Source organism: Glarea lozoyensis, assembly GCF_000409485.1.
Source record: "Glarea lozoyensis ATCC 20868 chromosome Unknown GLAREA8, whole genome shotgun sequence".
NCBI classification, from domain to species: Eukaryota; Fungi; Ascomycota; class Leotiomycetes; order Helotiales; family Helotiaceae; genus Glarea; species Glarea lozoyensis.
In genome coordinates this window covers 1,232,527-1,252,197 of record NW_007361003.1, presented here as the reverse complement: position 1 = coordinate 1,252,197, position 19,671 = coordinate 1,232,527, and the positions used below count along the sequence as shown (strand labels likewise).

At 46.3% G+C, this 19,671-nt stretch overlaps 8 protein-coding genes across 8 annotated transcripts; 5 read left to right on the top strand and 3 right to left on the bottom strand.

Moving 5' to 3' along the window:
- Nucleotides 1-640: 640 nt before the first annotated feature.
- On the top strand, nt 641-1,247 carry GLAREA_11798 (uncharacterized protein; the record flags this gene model as incomplete). The annotated part of the gene is made up of 3 exons (XM_008089941.1): nt 641-870; nt 983-1,029; nt 1,144-1,247. The coding sequence occupies 3 exons, from the start codon at nt 641-643 to the stop codon at nt 1,245-1,247; spliced, it is 381 nt and encodes a 126-aa protein (XP_008088132.1).
- A 467-nt stretch (nt 1,248-1,714) lies between these two features.
- GLAREA_11797 (WD40 repeat-like protein) lies at nt 1,715-6,453 on the top strand (the record flags this gene model as incomplete). Its single annotated transcript, XM_008089940.1, has 3 exons — nt 1,715-2,194; nt 2,302-6,179; nt 6,228-6,453. 3 exons carry the CDS (start codon nt 1,715-1,717, stop codon nt 6,451-6,453), a joined length of 4,584 nt encoding a protein of 1,527 aa, XP_008088131.1.
- Nucleotides 6,454-7,117: 664 nt separating this feature from the next.
- On the top strand, nt 7,118-8,922 carry GLAREA_11796 (Class II aaRS and biotin synthetase; the record flags this gene model as incomplete). The annotated part of the gene is made up of 3 exons (XM_008089939.1): nt 7,118-7,784; nt 7,833-8,197; nt 8,245-8,922. 3 exons carry the CDS (start codon nt 7,118-7,120, stop codon nt 8,920-8,922), a joined length of 1,710 nt encoding a protein of 569 aa, XP_008088130.1.
- Nucleotides 8,923-9,593: 671 nt separating this feature from the next.
- Nucleotides 9,594-11,552, top strand: GLAREA_11795 (MFS general substrate transporter; the record flags this gene model as incomplete). Its single annotated transcript, XM_008089938.1, has 7 exons — nt 9,594-9,920; nt 10,088-10,284; nt 10,340-10,449; nt 10,495-10,643; nt 10,690-10,831; nt 10,888-11,190; nt 11,272-11,552. The coding sequence occupies 7 exons, from the start codon at nt 9,594-9,596 to the stop codon at nt 11,550-11,552; spliced, it is 1,509 nt and encodes a 502-aa protein (XP_008088129.1).
- A 1,151-nt stretch (nt 11,553-12,703) lies between these two features.
- On the top strand, nt 12,704-13,557 carry GLAREA_11794 (uncharacterized protein; the record flags this gene model as incomplete). Its single annotated transcript, XM_008089937.1, has 2 exons — nt 12,704-13,441; nt 13,492-13,557. The coding sequence occupies 2 exons, from the start codon at nt 12,704-12,706 to the stop codon at nt 13,555-13,557; spliced, it is 804 nt and encodes a 267-aa protein (XP_008088128.1).
- A 95-nt stretch (nt 13,558-13,652) lies between these two features.
- GLAREA_11793 (uncharacterized protein) lies at nt 13,653-14,577 on the bottom strand (the record flags this gene model as incomplete). The annotated part of the gene is made up of 3 exons (XM_008089936.1): nt 13,653-13,865; nt 13,918-14,379; nt 14,449-14,577. The coding sequence occupies 3 exons, from the start codon at nt 14,575-14,577 to the stop codon at nt 13,653-13,655; spliced, it is 804 nt and encodes a 267-aa protein (XP_008088127.1).
- Nucleotides 14,578-15,570: 993 nt separating this feature from the next.
- On the bottom strand, nt 15,571-18,172 carry GLAREA_11792 (uncharacterized protein; the record flags this gene model as incomplete). Its single annotated transcript, XM_008089935.1, has 7 exons — nt 15,571-15,717; nt 15,773-16,787; nt 16,836-17,167; nt 17,223-17,254; nt 17,302-17,536; nt 17,599-17,961; nt 18,098-18,172. 7 exons carry the CDS (start codon nt 18,170-18,172, stop codon nt 15,571-15,573), a joined length of 2,199 nt encoding a protein of 732 aa, XP_008088126.1.
- A 673-nt stretch (nt 18,173-18,845) lies between these two features.
- Nucleotides 18,846-19,292, bottom strand: GLAREA_11791 (uncharacterized protein; the record flags this gene model as incomplete). Its single annotated transcript, XM_008089934.1, has 1 exon — nt 18,846-19,292. The coding sequence occupies one exon, from the start codon at nt 19,290-19,292 to the stop codon at nt 18,846-18,848; it is 447 nt and encodes a 148-aa protein (XP_008088125.1).
- Between the last annotated feature and the right edge of the window lie 379 nt (nt 19,293-19,671).

Here is a 19,671-nt window from a genome sequence, read left to right as displayed (position 1 = left end):
GACGACCTTCTCCCGGATCCGCGGTGCATATATTACCTACATGTCCCAGTTTCCATGCACCGAATCAAGGGATATGAAGGCGTATCTTTAGCAGAAGGAGGCAAAGAAATATTCCTCCGTATTGGGCTTAGGGGGCAGCGATGCTGCACGCGAAGTGTATCCGCATCCTAAAATATCTATGGCTGTATGGATGGCCACATTGCTTGTAGTCCGGAGGAGGTATGGATTTATCGACAAGTCAGGTCGAATCTCTCCTCATAACTAACTATCGTGAATCCGAGGCATAAAGCTGAGATAACAAAAACACCCTCCGTGGTTACTTCATCTGGAACGAAGATTACGTTCGCTTCTATCTATTGATGTTCAGACCAGCTCTCCGTAGCATCTTGTCATCTTCACATTTGGGACCAATTCCTTGACTTCCGCAAAGTTATTGTTAATGGTGATTTTGCTTCTGATCGATTTTATCGTGTACGGTGTATTGCACACCTTCGTGGTGGTTTATTGGGAGTTACATACTTCTTGTCGCCTTACCGTCTGCTTCTCTAACTTGAAGTACAAAAGGCACCCCGATTCGATGCATTCATCTTGCGAGCCTGCCTACAAGAAGTCTTTAGACCACAGAGCGCGACTCACAGTCATGCTTCTACCAATCCGGTCACCTAGTACTATGAAGTGTCAAGTCCTCGGCTCTACTGGAGGCTGCTTGGACAAGTGCTTTTTCGATTTCAGCAAACAAGCCGAGTGTGATTCGCAAGGCATACTCGCAGGAGACCTCCGAGGTGATGAGGCTATCCGTTCGACGAGACTCAATTGGATAATGGTGTTGTCACCTGGACAATCGTATTATGTCGGCGGTTACGCAAAAACGTCAGTTCTAATAGCTGTAGAACTAAATGTTGAATGGATAAGTTTCGAAGTGGAAAAGAAAATTGGAAAGCTTGAGATCCAAAGTCTAGACTAACATACAACATAAGTTCAGTGAAATTCGAACTGATCGTTGGGGGTCCAGCCACACTACTTCTGAGTGTAAAGATTGCTGCACTGCAGATCAATCAAACCCGGCGCTGTGGTTATTGACAAGATACATAATAACTTTAATGTAGAGCTGTATAATGCTCGTCATGAACCTAATGAAGGCAGGCTTTTGTTTCTTTCCTAAGCCACAAGTCCATTCCCACGCCGCCCGTGTAGAACTAAGTCCATCCGATGCGGCTCCTATCGGCAATAATTCACTTGGCCGATGATGCGGCAGCTTCCACGCCCACGCCCACTCGTGACATGGCTGCATAACGAGAGGCAGCAAAGCAACAACATCACTCGAATTACAATATTATTCGACGCAGTTCGGCAGCCTTGGCCTTCCTCACGAGACAATTGCTGCTGTGACCTACTGTAACTCCAGTCGCCCAGTGCTTTTCCGGACTCGAGGTAAGTTTCTCACCATAAACCGCCCCCTCAAAGATACTAGTGGTTGAGTCGGCGTGCCTAACTTCTGCTTATTCCAGCTCGGAAAGCTCACCATTCACGCGCATTCGTCTCCCTATCGAGCTGGCTTTCGTGACACCTTCCTAGACAGTTCGAACGTCCCTCTGATGATCCCTAGAATTTGCTAGAGAGTGTTGCTCTCAGAGTTGTGGCAATGACCGCTGTTGCAGTCCAGCATGGAGCGCACCGCCAACAGCTCCCAAGACAGTCTCCTCACTCTTCGAATATGTCGTCCCCCCATCATTCTCGACCGCAAAGCTACTCGCAGGGTCTAGTACATATGCGACAGGAACTCCCTATTCAAAACGGCACTTCTGGACAAATGAATGCCAGACCAGCCGTCAGTAATGACCCGATTTCTGTGATAAATGGGCATGGAGCGCCGCAGACGGACATGGAGTTGAGGAGAGCTTCAACCATGTCGGCTGCTACTTCGAGTAACGAGCAGTCATCTAGTCGAAGGTCTTCGGTGAACCTGCGACCTACCTCAGCTCCGGGAACAGCGGCGGAATCTTCCCAAGAGGAATCAGATGTGGACAAGTCCAAACGCCGACCACGACCTCTTCTCAGATCAAAAAGTGATTTTGGACCCAGAAACGAGGATGCGGGCTCGCAGCAGGAAGATGAAAGTTGGAAAGATTGGGGTGCGCGGCATGGATTTGAGGACCACTATGCCTCGGAAGAGTATGTTTCGCAACTGGCAAATGTAGGTCGTTCTTTCCCTAAAGTCTGTGTTCGGTTGAGTATGAACTATCGTCCCGTGTGATTGCCTCATTAGCCTTCAGCATGCTCCAGATCTTCTATTCGTGTTAGAAAAGCCTTCACTCTGCGAAGATGGACCTTCCGGAAGTGGAGGGGCTTTCTGAATTCAGGAGTGGTATCAACGAAGACCGCGGCGCATGGGAGTATCTTGGGAGAAGACTATTGAACATTGTCGATGATCAGAGGAACTTGATTGCTGCTCAAAGACGGCATGATGCATTCATGCAATCTCAAATTTCTTGGACTGCCTTCAATACAGATGTTCTAGCTAATCCGTACAAACAGAATTGGTACATGTACTACACCGATAAAAGACATGAAACCACCGGGAACCCAAAACCCTTAGGCTACGAACTTCAAGACTGGCGAATGAAAGATCGACTTAAAACTGTTTCCGCAGCATTGGCGATATGCTTGAACATCGGTGTAGAACCACCAGACCAGTTGAAAACCACTCCTGGCGCCAAACTAGAGGCCTGGCAAGATCCTACTCAACCTCCCGTACAAAAGGCTCTTGATTTGATCGGCAAATCCGTGCAGGCGCAATACGAGACGCTAGCCATTCGAACGAGGTACAAACAATATTTAGACCCATCTGTGGAGGAGACGAAGAAATTTTGTGTATCACTGCGACGAAATGCAAAGGATGAGCGTGTACTCTTCCATTACAACGGTCACGGTGTACCTAAACCAACCGCATCCGGAGAAATCTGGGTTTTCAACAAGAATTACACACAATACATCCCCATCTCGCTCTACGATTTGCAAACATGGCTTGCGGCTCCCACCTTTTTCGTCTGGGACTGCTCGGACGCCGGAAACATTCTCAGTAATTTTCACCGGTTTGTGGAAAAGCACGAGCTGGAGGAAGAAGAAGCTCTCAAAAACGACCCGACCTATCCAGCTGTGAGCTTCAGGCCTTACATACATTTGGCAGCTTGTGGCGTGAAAGAGAATCTGCCAACCAATCCACGCTTACCGGCCGACGTTTTCACTTCGTGCCTCACCACGCCAATAGAGATGGCCCTATGGTTTTTTGTTTTACAGAATCCCCTGCAGTCTGAATTGACTCCCGAGCAGGCCAAAAAGTTGCCAGGGAGGTTGCAAGAGAGACGAACACCACTTGGTGAACTGAACTGGATCTTCACAGCCATTACTGATACGATTGCCTGGACCACACTCCCGAGACCCCTGTTTCGGAAGTTCTTTAGACAAGACCTTATGGTTGCCGCTCTTTTTAGGAACTTTCTCTTGTCGCAGAGAATCATGGGCGCATACAATTGCCATCCTCAGTCATATCCTCCACTCCCCGATACTCATCAGCATCCTCTCTGGGAAAGTTGGGACCTGGCAGTTGAAATGGCTCTGGCTCAGCTGCCTATGCTCGAAGCAAAAGAGAAAGGAGAGCTTCCAGAATATGATTATATCAATTCCAGCTTTTTTACAGAGCAGCTGACGGCGTTCGAGGTGTATCTCACCCAGGGCGCCGTTGAGCATAAAGCTCCAGACCAACTACCTGTTGTCCTGCAGGTGTTGCTAAGCCAGCAGCATCGAGTGAGAGCGTTGATCCTTTTAGGGAAATTTCTCGACCTTGGTCCTTGGGCTGTCAATCTTGCGCTTAGCATAGGAATATTTCCTTATGTCTTGAAATTATTGCAGTCAGCCGCGACAGAACTGAAGCCCGTCATGGTTTTCATTTGGACTCGCGTATTAGCTGTCGATTTGACATGTCAAACTGACCTACTTAAAGATTCTGGTTACACTTACTTCGCCAATATACTGAAACCAGGCGAGGGTCTTCCCGTCGTAGATAGTCTGGAGCACAAGGCAATGTGTGCGTTCATTCTAGCTATGCTATGCAACGGATACAAACAGGGGCAGATGGTTTGCAATCAGTCTGAGATCATGTCGCACTGTCTATTACATGTGCAGAGTACAGAGAACCCCTTGCTCAGACAATGGGCCTGTCTGTGTATCAGCCAGCTCTGGAATGATCTTCCTGAGGCAAAGTGGAGGGGAATTCGAGAGAACGCACCTATGAAACTTTCGACGTTAGTAAGAGATGCGTGCTGTGAGGTTCGAGCCGCTATGCTGTACGCGATGACCACATTTTTGGGAATTCCGGATCTCACAGACGAGGTTGCCCGAGTTGAAGAATCCATAGCCTGGACTGTCATGGAGATGGCTTATGATGGGAGCGCCATCGTCCGGAAGGAGCTTTTGGTCTTCTTTTCCAAGTTCATTCAGCGATACGAAAGCAAATTATTTGTTGCCGCTTATGAGCACATGATTGAGGAAAGAGAGTACCGTAGATTTCCACCTCAGGATGATGGGCAGGATCACCAGATGGGTTTACATTATATTCGAAAGGACCAACGAAATCCCGACGGCTCGATCAAGGTTGCTGCTCAAGGACTCTCACATAATTCTATCTTTGCGGCGGTCTGGAAGCATGTTCTGATCATGGCTGTCGACCCTCACCCAGAGGTACAACGAGATGCTCAAATTGTTGTAGACTATATTAATAGTGCGATGCTCCAGTCGCCAGTTGGTGGACCGGCGCAGGCACTGATGGATGATATTGACCGACTACGTTCAAAGACAGTAGCATCAAACAAGAAATCTCCGGATCCAAGACCCAATACCCCCTTGAGGCAGGAGTCAGTTTCCGGCGCCAATATCCAGCAAGGATTGTTGAAACGGACGGCAAGCTATCTTTTCACTCTTCCGTCCCTTCCTTTTGTCGGTTCATCTGAAAGCTCTCCAGACATAGCAAGTCGGAATGTGCCAAAGTCGCCAGGTACTCAACGCAGTCCCTTACCCATACGATCGCGACTGCCAGCGGAGTTCAACACCCCACCGGAACAGAATGATACTACTACAACTCCTGGCACGTATCACGCAGCTAATGAACCAAGTTCGGGTGGATTTCAACCCCGGAAAATGTCTATACCAGCTATCATTCCCTTACGCAGTAATTTCCTGGAGTACGCCGTAGAGTACTTCCGTGAACCTCAAATGAAGCCAACTGAAGCCGAAGAGCCAGGTAGCACAGACTACAACGAGAGACTATGGCGTCGATCCCGCAATGAAGCTATCCTACGGGAGACACAACCGCAGAAAGATATTGCTGGCAATGGGAAATGGACCAATCCATCTGGATTCTTCAACAACCAAAGTCAGCCCTCAAAAATGATCTTACATCAGTTCGAGGACCATCTTGCTGTTTCAGACGATCGAGATACCATTTGTGTTTGGGATTGGAAAAAGCAAGACAGGTTGTGCCGATTCTCTAACGGTAATCCAGAGGGTTCTAAGATCAGTGATTTACAATTTATTAATGAGGACGACCAAGCACTTCTGCTCACCGGTTCTTCTGATGGTGTCGTCAGAATCTATCGAAATTATGACTCGGATAAGAAGGTTGAGGTAGCGGCGGCATGGCGCGCTTTGACTGATCTTGTGCCGAGTAACGTAAATTCGGGCATGGTTTCAAACTGGCAGCAAGTCAATGGCAGGCTTCTGGTAGCTGGTGATGTCAAAGTTATCAGAGTTTGGTCAGCCTCGCCAGAGTTGTGTATCATGGACATTCCAGCTCGGTCGGGATCCTGTGTCACTTCTCTCACGTCCGATCAAATGACCGGCAATGTTTTCGTGGCTGGGTTTGGGGATGGCGCCATTCGAGTCTTTGATGTACGCCATAAACCTCAAGAAGCCATGGTCAAGAAATGGAAGGATGACTCGGACAAAGTATGGATTAAAAGCGTGCACATGCAGCGAGGAGGCCAAAGAGAACTCCTGTCAGCCAGCAGAAATGGAAATGTCAAATTGTGGGACATTAGAATGGATAAACCTCTACGTACAATCCATACAACCAGTGACACTCTGAGGACGGCGAGCACTCATGAACACCTTCCTGTCTTTGCTGTGTAAGTAAGCTTCTTTCATTTGCGCTCTTCTATGCTAATATTTGATAGCGGCACGGGTAACCATACCGTAAAGGTTTACAACTTCGAAGGCAGAGTGCTGTCACGAGTCGAGCCATACTCTAGCTTTTTGCATCAAGCTCGCCAGTCCGCAATATCTGCCACAGCATTCCACCCTCATCGAATGATGCTGGCTTGTGCCGCTAGGGGAGACAACCACATAAATCTATTCACGTGTGCCGAGAAGAGAAGTGTTAATACAATACACGATTACTGAGAGACGCATGTTTGTCTACACAGAAGAATGATTAGAGTATGCGATGTTGAACTTCATCGCCTCAGCACAAGGCATCTATATATTCGAGAGTTAAACCGGAAGTACTTAATACTGGGGGTGTTTTCTGCATGGATCGGAGGCTCACATGAGCTCCCGCGGCGTTTGGCTGGCTACAAAGAGCTGTTAATTCGAGATTGGGCGGGATTGATGGCGTTGAAGTTTGAGAGTCTTGTAGTAATGATTAATACGGAATCTGTGTCATCTATTATCTTGTATACTATTCAGCAGCGCGGCATCATGTTTTAATGAGCCTGGTCTGCAATTAAATGGACAGTAAGAGCCTGTGATTCAAGAGATTTTGAGGGGCTTTCCATGTTGCAACATCAGCAGCACAATACATTTGTTTATAGTATGGTTCAACCTCTTCGTCAACTTGGTGGGGTACGTACGGCCCGCCCACCACTGGGGATGAGGTTCAAAAAAACTGCAGGGGTCCAACACATGGATGTTAGGCCGACTGACTCAATGATTTGTTTTCTTCCATGGAACCACTCCACATAAAACAACTTTGGTATCTAGAAAGCATTCTGATATCTGCGCAAACCTTTTGTTCTTATTAGATTTACAAACTCTTTATACCTCGAACATAACTGCCAGCGTTCTTATGGCTTCAGAGCAACCAAAGGAGGTCCCCGCGGACCCCGCCAACCCCTCTACCCCAGCTGCTGGTGAAGACGCAGCTGCCCCCTCGAAGAAGGGCGCAAAAAAAGCCGAAGCAAAGGCGAAAAAGGAAGCTGAAAAGGCACGCAAAGCTGCTGAAAGAGAGGCCTTAGCAGCATCTACTTCTGCGGCGGCTGCAGAAGATAATGCGAAGGATAATTACGGCGAAATTTCCAAGGACCGTCCTATCAATGTCGAAATCGTACATCTACGCGATCTTGCAGAAGAACATGTTGGGAAGACAATTAAGGTTAGGGCTTGGATTCAAAATGCCAGAGCGCAAGGGGCCAAAATGGCATTCGTGGAGTTGAGAGAGGAGGGAAATTGGACTGTACAAGGTGTGGTCTCTGCTTCCGCCGAAGGAACACCCGTCAGTAGACAGATGGTCAAATGGATTCAGGGATTGAAGCTTGAGAGTTTTGTTTCTGTGGAAGCCTTGGTGCAGAAACCACTTGAACCAGTCAAAAGTACAAAGGTCAGCGGGTTTGAGTTGCATCTCACCAAGATCTATCTTGTGGCTCCAGCGCCCGAGATGTTGGGTTTGGGTCTGGCTGCTGCGAACCGACCGGTGGGAAGTTTAGAGGATGAAAGCGTCGGTGAAGCCCTTGAAGGTATGTACTCCTAAAAACATCTCGCATGAGGGTGCTAACTTAAGGCAGGTTTGAGCGTTACGGAGGGGACTCCCGTGGCAAGTTTGGCAACACATCTCAACAATCCTGCCATGCACAAACGTGCTCCTGTCAGTCAAGCAATTGCCGACATTCGAATTGCTGTCGAAGATCTGTTCTGCGAGTATCTACGCGCTCGTCGTTTCAAGCGATTCCATCCTCCAAGTCTGATCGGTGCTGCTTCTGAGGGGGGTGCCAATGTTTTCGCGCTTCCATACTTCGATAAACAAGCGTATCTAGCACAGTCACCTCAATTCTATAAACAAATTGAGATTGCTGGCGGACGAAAGAGGGTCTTCTGTGTACACCCAGTATTCAGGGCCGAGAATTCTAACACACCTAGACACATGACAGAGGTAAGTTGAGTAGTCGTCATATTGCGAATTATACTAATATACTCTAGTTCATGGGTCTTGATCTGGAGATGGAAATCGACGACCATTACCACGAAGTGCTTCATTTGCTTGAAGGAGTCTTCCTATATATCTTTGGCAAACTTGCCTCCGAGTATCGAGAGGAAATTGAGTTGATCCGCTCAGTCTACCCATCTGAAGAATTCCTTCTTCCAGAGCCTGGTAAAGAAGTTCGTCTCACATTTGCGGAGGGGCAGGCACTGCTTCGTGCTGAAGGGCCATCTGAATTCGCCAATGTTACTGATGACGAGGATATGAGCACAGCCCAAGAAAAAGCTCTTGGTGCCCTAATTCGAAAGAAGTATAACAGCGATTTCTACGTATTGGATAAATTCCCCGTCGATGCGAGACCATTTTATGCCATGCCAGACCCAGAAAATCCAAAAGTCACAAACGCATACGATTTCATGATGCGTGGGCAGGAAATTCTTTCAGGAGGCCAACGTCTACATTTACCACATGAATTAGAGGCTACTATCCGAGCCAAAGGATTGGACCCAAATCAACCTGGTCTCAAGGAATATGTTGACGTGTTCAGGAGCGTTGGCGTTCCCCCACACGGAGGTGGTGGCATTGGCCTTGATCGTGTTGTTGCATGGTATCTGAACTTGCCAAGTGTACAATTGGTCGCTGATTATCCGAGAACTCCAAAGAGATTAGCTCCTTAGTTTCTTACCAAATACTTGTGTGTTCAACGGAAGGTCCTGCAAGGGAAGAGGTGCATCTGGCCCGACTGGGGAGATCATGTGACATCCTCGAAAAAGGTGTTGCTGTGTTGCCGAAAGTGAAAAGTACTAGAACAATGAAGTTGCACGAATTTTAGACATTTATGTATTAATTTTTATGGCTCTTATCGTCATCTTTATTACAAATCTATCCAAATTGCGATTCAGGACTAATTGAACAGCATACTTTATCTATTGGATTTGCACTTTGAATCTGAACATCCATGGACCTGATCCCCGTAGTTTATTAGTCATCCTGTCATTTCCATCTTCAGGTCGTATGCTCCACCGCAACTACATCACAAAGTCCAGTGATCTCAATGTAATGACTCAGAATACTTCTGGGGAGTCTAAAGAGAATCACCTTGCTTGCCATATGTTGCAATCATCAAATTATTTTACAAACCCGACCCCTTTCCCGCTCTTCCGCTCCACATTCAATACCTACACGCCTGCCATCAGCGAGTGAGGCAGGACTCTGACGCGTCGGAGCATTCGTTATATAACGTAAAAAAGTCTTTCCACCTTGGAAATCACAGTTTTGGATACCACGACAATTTTACTTGCAACAATTCTTACAGCTCTTTTTCCAATTGACCAGTCAGGTCTCAAATATGGCTAGCAAAATCCTTCACGTCCTTGCTTCGGATGAGAATACGCCGCTGCTTATCGCCGAACCAGCGCTCACTCCTGGACCGGAAGCTGAGATCCAGACCGCCAACAACGGATTGAACGGTCAAAAGTCTCACGTGAATGATGAAGGGGAAGATGATGGGGAGGATGAGGATAAACCTTTACCGAAGTTACAGATTGCGTTGTTGTGTTTTGCGAGGCTGATTGAGCCGATGGCGTTTTTTGGAATCTTTCCGTTCGTGAACAAGATGATCCAGGAAACTGGTGGTTTGAAGGAGGAGGATGTGGGGTTCTATTCGGGGTTGATTGTAAGTTCTTACGTTTGGCTTCTTGAATTGTAGAGGTAATATGTCACATGTGTGTCTTTGTTGTCCAAGACGGTTGATCATCAAGATGTTTATTGTGTCTGAGAAGAAACAAGTTTTAGAGACTCGGAACGATGCGGATATGAATTCATGCTAATATGTGGCTCAAGGAATCCCTATTCTCACTCACTCAGATGCTTTTGATGATTCAATGGGGCAGAGCTGCAGATCGGATAGGAAGGAAACCAGTGCTAATTTTCTCTTTGGTTGGAGTTGCTATTGGCACGGCTCTGTTCGGGTTGAGCAAGAGAATATGGCAAATGATATTCTTCCGCTGTTTCGCTGGCGTTTTTGCAGGTACTCTTGTGTATGCATCTTCTTATTCGAGAGTTTGGGAGAGCTGGAGCTAATGTGACTTCTAGAACTGTAAGGACGATGCTTACCGAGAATAGCACGCCCAAAACCCAGGCGAGAGTATTCAGCTTTTTTGCCTTCAGTGGAAACCTTGGGATTTTTCTTGGACCTTTAATAGGTAAGCATTTATATTTTGCTCATAGTTTTGGCTAACAATTATTAGGCGGTATCCTACAGGATCCAGCCGGGCAGTACGGGGGAATTTTCAAACGTATATGGTTCTTCAAGGAATTCCCATATGCACTTCCCACCTTTGCCAATGGGTCCATAGCGATAGTAGCTGTTGTACTTCTTGTGTTTCTCCTCAAGGAGGTTGGTCTCTACCAGATATTGTCGACACCTGACTGACGTGACATAGACTTTGAAACGAGAAAATAAAGACGAGGCTGCTGGAGCTCCCCCACCAATGACCACCTGGGAGATTATCAAGTCGCCTGGGGTAGCTGTCGTTCTATTTCTATACGGACACGTTATGCTTCTTGGTATCGCGTTCACAGCAAGTATGTCTCTGTCACAGTAACCTATTTTGCTACCATGCACTAATAATCACTGTTAGTCACGCCACTATGGTGGTACACCAGCGTTGAGAATGGTGGCTGCGGTTTTACGCCAATCCAGATCTCAGCATTCATCAGCATAGTCGGGATTGCTCAAGCGACATGGCTGCTAGCAATCTTTCCGCCACTTCAAAACAAGTTCGGCACAGGTGCTATCCTCCGCGGAAGTCTTTACGCTTGGCCGTTCTTCTTTATGGTGTGTCCATTTTGCAACTGGTTGCTTAGAAAAGAATGGAGAACTGCTTTCTGGATCGTTGCTCTTACCTCGCAAATATGCGGTAGCGGTGTCGCGATGGCTTTTAGTAAGTGATAAGTGACCGTCCTCCACACATTCATCTCTCAAACATCTATCTGCACTGCTATTGTACTGACCAAGTACTTAGCTGGTGTCCAACTTGCGCTTAACGACATTTCACCCTCTGCTCAAACACTAGGAACACTGAACGCTGTTGCTTTGACTCTAGTCTCTGGCATACGCGCTATAACACCCACATTATTTACAAGCATTTTTGCTATTGGCGCGCGCACACAGATACTTGATGGCTACCTCGTTTGGGTGATTCTCATTGGAACCGCACTCTTGGGAAGTATCACCGTGAGATATTTGCCTGAGAAGGCCGAAGGGATATTGAAGAAAAGTACCCGTGTCGCAGATGAGAGCTAAAATGTTTTTTCTACCCAGAAAGACAAAGCTCGTTGTTGGGGACGATGCTTAGCATGTTTTCATGGAGTGAAGAAGGCCATCGCAAAACCAGCAGCACGAACCTACTACTAGGGTCGGGCAATCTCCTGTAACTGTGATCAAACAACATAGGTCATATATATTATCGCCAGATACAGTTCCGATGCTCGCGAGGGCTGAATCTTAGACTAGAACGATAAATTAATTTAAATGCGATCTGATACAGATTAGTACATAGACAACATAGCATAATATATGGTGCTGATATTTGCAGAACCAGAGGAGCTATGCATTATTTGACTTTTGCGAAAGAACAGTTCAACTTGCTTTTTTGACTTGAAGAGTGGTATTGATCTCTTCCTAGCCCACAATGGTCCTGTTGGGAACTAGTAGGCATGTCGCTCGTCGGAAAAGAAACTGAGTGAAATCTCTCAAGTCTACTCTACGAATACACTACTGCTGTTCTCATCTGGTGCCTAGATGCTGGGCCTCCCCTTCCATGTAAGGACACAGACGTCATAGAGTCCTCCAAGACGATTGCTTAATTTTCGATACCCTAGAAAGATCAAACTTCCCGGGATTTCATCTACGAGACTACGACTGATGAGCAGCTCCGAAGTATTACTGGTCTGAGTCGACATAAGTCAAGGGACGGGCGGTGCCTGCATCTGTGCCAAGTTGAATCTGGGTTTCCAACCGTTGGTATCTACTCATGTCGCCAGGAGATACTTTGAAGAATAAATGCGGCTTGTAAAGTCTGCCTCTCACTCTATTCTAGTATCAAAAATAGTTGTAGATCTTGAGCGTTCGGACTTTAGCATGATCTCAATATTGCACCCCTAAAATGTCTCCTTCAAGCGAGATCCACCCCGCATTCACCAGGACATCTCATTGGTTGGCCCGGAAACATTAACAATCAGTATGGACCCTTTGGGTAAACCACATCTAAACAAGCTTTCGACCGGCCCATTGTTCGCGCTAGCCGCTAATTTGACTGGACATTAATCTAAAAGTAGTTCCCTGCATGTAATTAGCTCGATGTGGAATTCGACGACGACCCCTCACAAAGGAGAGTATATGAAAGAATAACCCCGCAGCAAGCAAACACACTCCAACAACCTCATCTCACGATCATGTCGGAAAAGAAATTCCCGTCTTCGTTTCTCCCTCGTGGCGATGCTGCGAAGAGACCTTCTCCTTTAGGAACTGCTGTCTTCGTTGGTCTGCGTACAGTAGATATATTCATTCAATATGGCATTCTCGCCAATCACCTCGCGAGCCCTCTTCTAGACCTCATCGGCGTCGAGCACATTTCCTCCTTCGAAAGCCCCGGCCCAGCAGCTGTTGCTTTCGGTCTTCCACTCAAACCTCTAATAATCCTAGGCATGGCAGTCGGAACGGCGATAAAACAAAATTATTGGGTTTTGAGTCTTTCCAACGAAGAGATGCCGGTTGGGAATGCAATCAGTATCAGTCTCTTCAACACGATTTTCAACTCTGTAAACACGATTCTATCTTTGACCGCTGCGTCCCATTACCTAACTGGCTCTTCGTTCTGGGAAAATCCAATCGAGGTCACGCCTCTCTTCCTGTTCTTCACAGCAACCTACACCGCTGGAACACTTGTTGAAGTCGGCGCTGAGATTCAGAGAAAATACTTCAAGCAAGACCCAAAGAATAAAGGAAAGCCATTTACTGGCGGACTATTTGGGTTGGCCAGACACATTAACTATGGAGCTTACACTGTTATGCGAGCCAGTTATGCTTTTGCCTGTGGTGGATGGGTCCCTGGAATTTTGGTCGCTGGCTTTTTCGGGTACGATTTCGCCAGAAGGGGCATTCCGGTTCTTGATGATTATTGCAGTAAACGAGTAAGTCATGAGCTATATATCTAACTTAAAAGGTGCTAACTTTTGGATAGTACGGAGATGACTGGAAGAAGTATAAGCAAGAGGTGAAATGGCAATTACTTCCTGGTATCTACTGAAGAACCCAAGGATTTAGAGGATTTAGAGATGTGAGTGTGTTTTCTGCGGGACGGGAACGGTGTTGGTAATTTAGGGTATACAAGCATGGGGTCATTTAAGCAATAGGCATATACTTCTTACCATCTCCACGCGCTCCAGTGTCATATCCCTGCCCCTGATTATGTGCATAGCCAGTTTCCATGGCCATGTTCTCCCGGATCTGGTTAATCCTTTTCTTGTGCGATGCTCGACGGGTCATCATGACAAGTGACACAAAGCTAAGAAGGTAGACAACTGCCTCGACAATAGTGACATACCATGTCCCTTGCTGTGTCTAGTTAGCACTGTTTCAATTCATTCGAGGCTGTGAGGATAATCACCTGCATATTACACAACTTCCCAAAATTGACAAAACTTTGGACTTGTTCTTGAATAGCATCTGCCGTCGCGCTACATGTATATCCCCAGATATCCTCTCCATTTCTCAGAGCTCTGAAAACTCCTGCCACAGTAGCCCATGCGATAAGGTGTGCTAGCATAACCACATATCCAAAGACACTCGTCACGCTGCTAATCTTGTTGGCAGTCTTGACGCCGCTGCAACAGTACGAAATAAGAGTCGAAAGATTAAGGACGAATGTAATTGTTGCGATAGCGAGAACCATAATCGAAGGCCAGATGACAGTGCCTTGATTCCATGCGGATTGACCTCCTGCTTTGGAATTCTTCGTCGTGAAGTATTTGTAAAGGGAGAAGGACATGGTGCCCATCATTGCCACGTTAAGGATGAGTGTGATGAATCGAGATATGAAACGTAAAATTCTTATCTGCTTCTTGTATGCCTGATGTTGATGTCAGCTTCCTGTCCTTCTTGATCAGGGTTAGTATCTCATCATTTTTGACCGACATACCAGATCTTTTTTTTCGTAATCAGGAAGTGAGTAGGACGGTTCAGGATGTTCCATACCCCGTAATGGCTCAACACTTTTTACCGACACGTTGACGCTGCCTCGCTTCTTATTCTTGTTCCAAAAGGCCATGATTGCGACCGAATCGTGAGTAGAACAATAATGAGCAGCTTCGCGTTCTGGAATATTAATTCTCGTGCACAGGTCCTGGACGATAAGTACCTAACAATAACGACAAGGAACTTTAATTGTTCAAAACCGAGAGAAACAATAGAAGAGAACACGGGAAAGTAGAGAGACTTTATCCCAATCGCGATTGTCTTTCCCTGCCGTGGGCTGCGACATTGTCGAAAGCTTATTAGCTGTCATAACTTAAAAGGCTGATTCTAGACACGCACTATTGGCAGTCTAATGCACTCGATACCACATTTAGGGCTGAGGAAAGAGCCATGATTTGTTTTTGAGGCTTAAGGCTGAACTATGGCGTTGCTGAAAGGTGATGTGGGGCGAGTACCTCGACCAGTGTTAGATGAGCACGCTCTGGTTTTCAATTTAATGGCGTGTGCTCTTCAACGTTTCTCGGCATCACCGTTCCTCAAATGAGACAGAGGTGTGCTACGAAATGATATAATATGGTGCATTGCTTCGTGATCTTGTTTCCTTCTCATTCACCCATTAGCAGCTCTCGATTCAGCGAGAAAGACTTGCGGCAGGCAGCAGATTCAACTGGAAGTACTAAGAAAGAAACGTATGTATAGAGATACTTCCGCATCAATAGATATATAACAGATATATAGCATGCGTCTATCAGGAGCCAATGAGGCTGAATCTTAGGTTTTGACTGCTTGAGCAGAGACGATTTGAGTCCTGTTATCTGCTTAATCTGCACTCATGAATTGAATGTCCAACATCTGTGACATCTGCAGTTTTCCCTATGAGCCCAAGCGAATCTAAACATTTGCCGCTCTCTGTGTTGCCGCTAATTTTTTCTTGGTTTGAAAGCTTGCGACTGACGTCTCGCTTAGCATTATATGTTTGATCTACCGTGAAAGTCTGAATCTAAAAGATCTTGTCGATAAAACCAAGCACACAGAAGGCTTCGAATTATTGGCTTGTAAATGAGTCTCACGTATATGGAGCTAGCTCTGAATCGAACAGTAAAAACTCCGCACTAGTGTCTGTATTCACCGTCGAATTTGTGGTAGGCGGAGTGAGCATGGAGCCGAAAGCATCTTCAAAGCTTGTACCTTCAATGAATGAATCCCACATCGCCTAGTTGAAAATAGTCAGCAGTGTATCAACAACACGAATCTCTTGAACGCCTTACCCAGTCGATATTCATCGTATCCAGCGGCACTTCGTTCTCTAATCCGATAATCCCTTGCGAAATCTCGTTGGAAAGGGAAAGGGCACTTGTAGCGGGTACCTCTGGAATTTGGGGATTCTCCACGGTTTGAATGATTCCAAGCATGTCAAGCATATGAGCCAAGACACGGTATACTTTCTGAGCATCCGGCACACTTTCTTGCGCATAGTCCCATATTCTGAAAGCCCTCTGTAAAGCAGCAATGATCTGTTCGTCACTGAAATCTGTCCCTGATAGTTGCGTTCCGTTAGCTGCTTCCGCGACTCTTCGATGTCTAAGATCTAAAGCCAATATCATAGACCCAGTAATGAAGTCCTGGCTTGTAAAACAAAAGCGATACCAATGTCGTGTAAAATGTATATGTTCACCCACTTCTCCCTTGGCTTCCTGGTACAACAGATCTTGAATTGACAACAGGGCCATCGCGGATCGAATGCATCGATTCCGAGATGGTTGGAACCGTCTTTCCAATCTACCCTGTGCCACAAATTTGCGATGGAGAACACACATCGCTTGATGAAACAGAATTTCGAGCTGGAACCTGCGACTAATTAAAGTCAGTGGATCCCCTTTCGAGTCTTCCAAAGAGCGCATTTGAAGATAGGCAGGCATCTCGGCCTGTGCTCTTGAGAGCTCATCATCCAATCTTAGAACCTCCTCGTAAGAATAGGGTTTGAGAGAACTGAGCAGATCGACTATTCCACCAATAGCTTTAAGGAGGATATCCTTGGCAAGCAAATAAGATACAGGCGTTATCTCTGTCCTCGGCCTCGACGACGGTAAATCTGTCATATTCTCATACAATTCCCAATCGTAAATGTTTCGTGGCTCTTGGATATCATGAGTTTCAGCTCTGACCATACTTGGAAGACCCATTTGAAAGGAAAATATGGCATCTAGTCGAATTATGCAGAGCCATATTCGACGTCTAAGTTCGCCCTGCAGAAGCGATATATTTGGATATTGTGATGGATCCCTGGGAATCATCATTAGTTGTGATTCTTGGTGCAATAGCACGCCGCACCTATGATAGCCCATTTGCAAAGCAATTCGCGTGACCATTCCCCATAATATCCAAACCCCTCCGCCGGAATCACTCTTGCGAGCGACCTCCCCAAAAGTGTGGTAGAGTAATGCTTCAATCGTGTGAGGAGCACATGCTGTTATGTCGCCTAGAGTAAGACATTGAGCTGTTCTGAGGCGATAAAGTTCGTACATTTGCTCCGAGATACCTTCATATTCGGGAGGCTCGTCCTCTATGAGATGATAGGATAACACGACAAGACCCATGATACCAAACAGTAGAGCGATCCACATGGTCCTTGTCTCATTTGGATTCTGCCAGTGTTCTTCATACTAGATAATTACGGTTAGCCCTGTTGAATCAGAACAAAAATTGCGTATCAAGTACCTGTTGCATAAAGGTAGGTCTGTGCAGGATATCTGTAGTATGTTAGCGCCTTTTGCCAGAGTAGTTCGAGAACACATACGAAGTGTAGGAACAGGCGATTCGTCATTGTCCCAGAATCTGTCCAACAGTTTGTCAACGGCAGCCCTGTCTGGTATTGTGGCTAAGATTTCTTCGAGTGAGGCCGGCTTATATTGTCGCAGCAACATAGGTGGTCCAGTGGTGTACGAACCAGAAGACGAAGTATGAAGCTTCAGTAGATTACCCGAATCCTGATCTTTTTGTACTTGACTCCATAATGTCTTAAGGTCAGATATCTAACATTCCCGTTAGTGGAAGTACCATAACGAAGATCCCATAATCATTTCCATGGACTCACTTCCTGGAAGACATCACCCCAATGAGTAGTGCCTCTGTATAATGTATGGTTTTCGTCGACATTCAATACTCCCGAGCCGTGGCTAATCTCTGGCTTGAACTCAGTAGGGTCTTTGACTGTACAGAGAGATGTCCCGCCAATGGGAGACGGTCTATTGATCTTCGGCTGTACCGATCGGTATGCAAGATCACCAGATTTTTGACTTTGAGAAGCAAGACTTGTAACAAGAATTTCTAAGCGATCAATCCTTTCCTGCATGCTTTCTGCGTGCTTGGGTTTGATTGTGTCAGAAACAGCTGCAGGCTTGGGACCTCGAGAGCATGTGTATACGCATGACTGTGGCTCTTTCCTGACCATACAGTTCTGGCATGGCTCTTCGCGATTACATTTCAATCTTAGTTTCCGTATCAGCATTCACAACGTAGGACGAATAGGGGAAGGAGAAATAGGCGAGATACTTCCGAGTCCGACAGGGTCCGCACGACAAGGGAGTGCGTACGTTTCTGCTCTCCTTTCGTTTTTGCTGCCTCGTGGCAAGAGAAGATACTGAAGCCGCGGATAAGGTAGCTTCCATTATGATCTTGATCGCGGAGACATGTCAGTATGGTTGTAAATGCCGGCCGTTGAGAAGGAATAGGCTGGATCGTAATCACGTGAGAATCCGCTTGATGCCTTGTCCGCGGATCGAGGCCTGAGCAGGCGAGAATGATCCACTCTTTCTTAACGACATCAATCCATGGGAAGTATCAAAATATCGCTGGAAGAGAAGTCGATACAAGAAATACTGTTTAGCAGCTGTACTTCTCAAATCAATGGCTTGAAGTAACATCTACTGAGCTGTAAGGAAGTAGCCTCACACTTATCCCTGTCTTTGTTCCCATTCAAAGATATCCTCTACCTACAGGAGTACAATTCGCATCACAAATTATTATCTCTTGATGATGCGAAAGACTACGTCTCTCTTTAAGAATCGAGGAATGGCCTACGTCAGCAGCAATTCAAAGCTTGTTCTCTTTGATTAAGTACCTACCAGCTTGTGAAACAGGTTTGTTGACTGTGACAAGGGCCGGGAGCAGAAAAATGTTGAAGCAAGATGGGTCGAGATTCTGATTGCAATGATACATCACGGGCATGGAGGTTGTTGCAAACCTCTCCACCAAGACTTTCGTTTGTTCTGATATTCCAATGTTCCACGAGCTACGCGGTCCATCTACCACTAATATCCTAAAGCTCAACAATAGCTTAAACTAAGATGCTTTGCACCGGAAAGGGCACCAGCACTCCAAAAACTTCTCAGCCTCAACACAAGCACAGCTGCTGTACCCATATCTCTCACCACCATACTCCCACACAGGACTCTCCCAAGATCCCCAGTTTCCGGGTGTCGTCACAAATTTAGTGCTTAATTTCAGCGGCTCTTCGCTGCTTGATCCCCATAAAGGGATGACTTCATTCGAATGACGAGGTTCGTTGGAAGAGCTTCCCCATGGAACGCAGGTTGGCGAGTAGATGGTAGCCTTGGAGTAAGCAGGAACCTTTTCGAGTTGACTGGATGCTGGACCTCCTGTATTGGTTTCCCATGACAACATGCAGAGATCGGGATCATCTAAAGGTTTGCAATGCAAGATTGCATTCGTACAGCTTGCGAGGAGTAATACGAGGATCGGAGCCGTGGCTTTAAAGTTGATCAGCATTATGCTTATTTTGTTGGCAAGTTGCTGAAAGTGATTTTGTTGATGATGGAAGTTTTGAGAATATTGGATACGGAGACTACAGGTCAGATAAATAGACGAAAATATGAAAAAGAATGAATCAGTGACGTGAAAGAACTTCTCCAACAGTTTACTGAATCCGCAGATAGGCAAGTTGAGGAGCTGAAATTTCAGACTCTAGAGCTGTACGATTCAATCTCTGACTAGTCCGGCGCAGTACACCTTTTTCACCATTCATGCCATTCAAGCAAAGCGTTGAATGTACGCAAATTCTACAACCCTTTGAAAAGAAAAGAGAAGAGGAGGATTTAGGCAGAGTTTGGTTGATGAATAATTGGTACCTTTGCTGCCATTAACACCA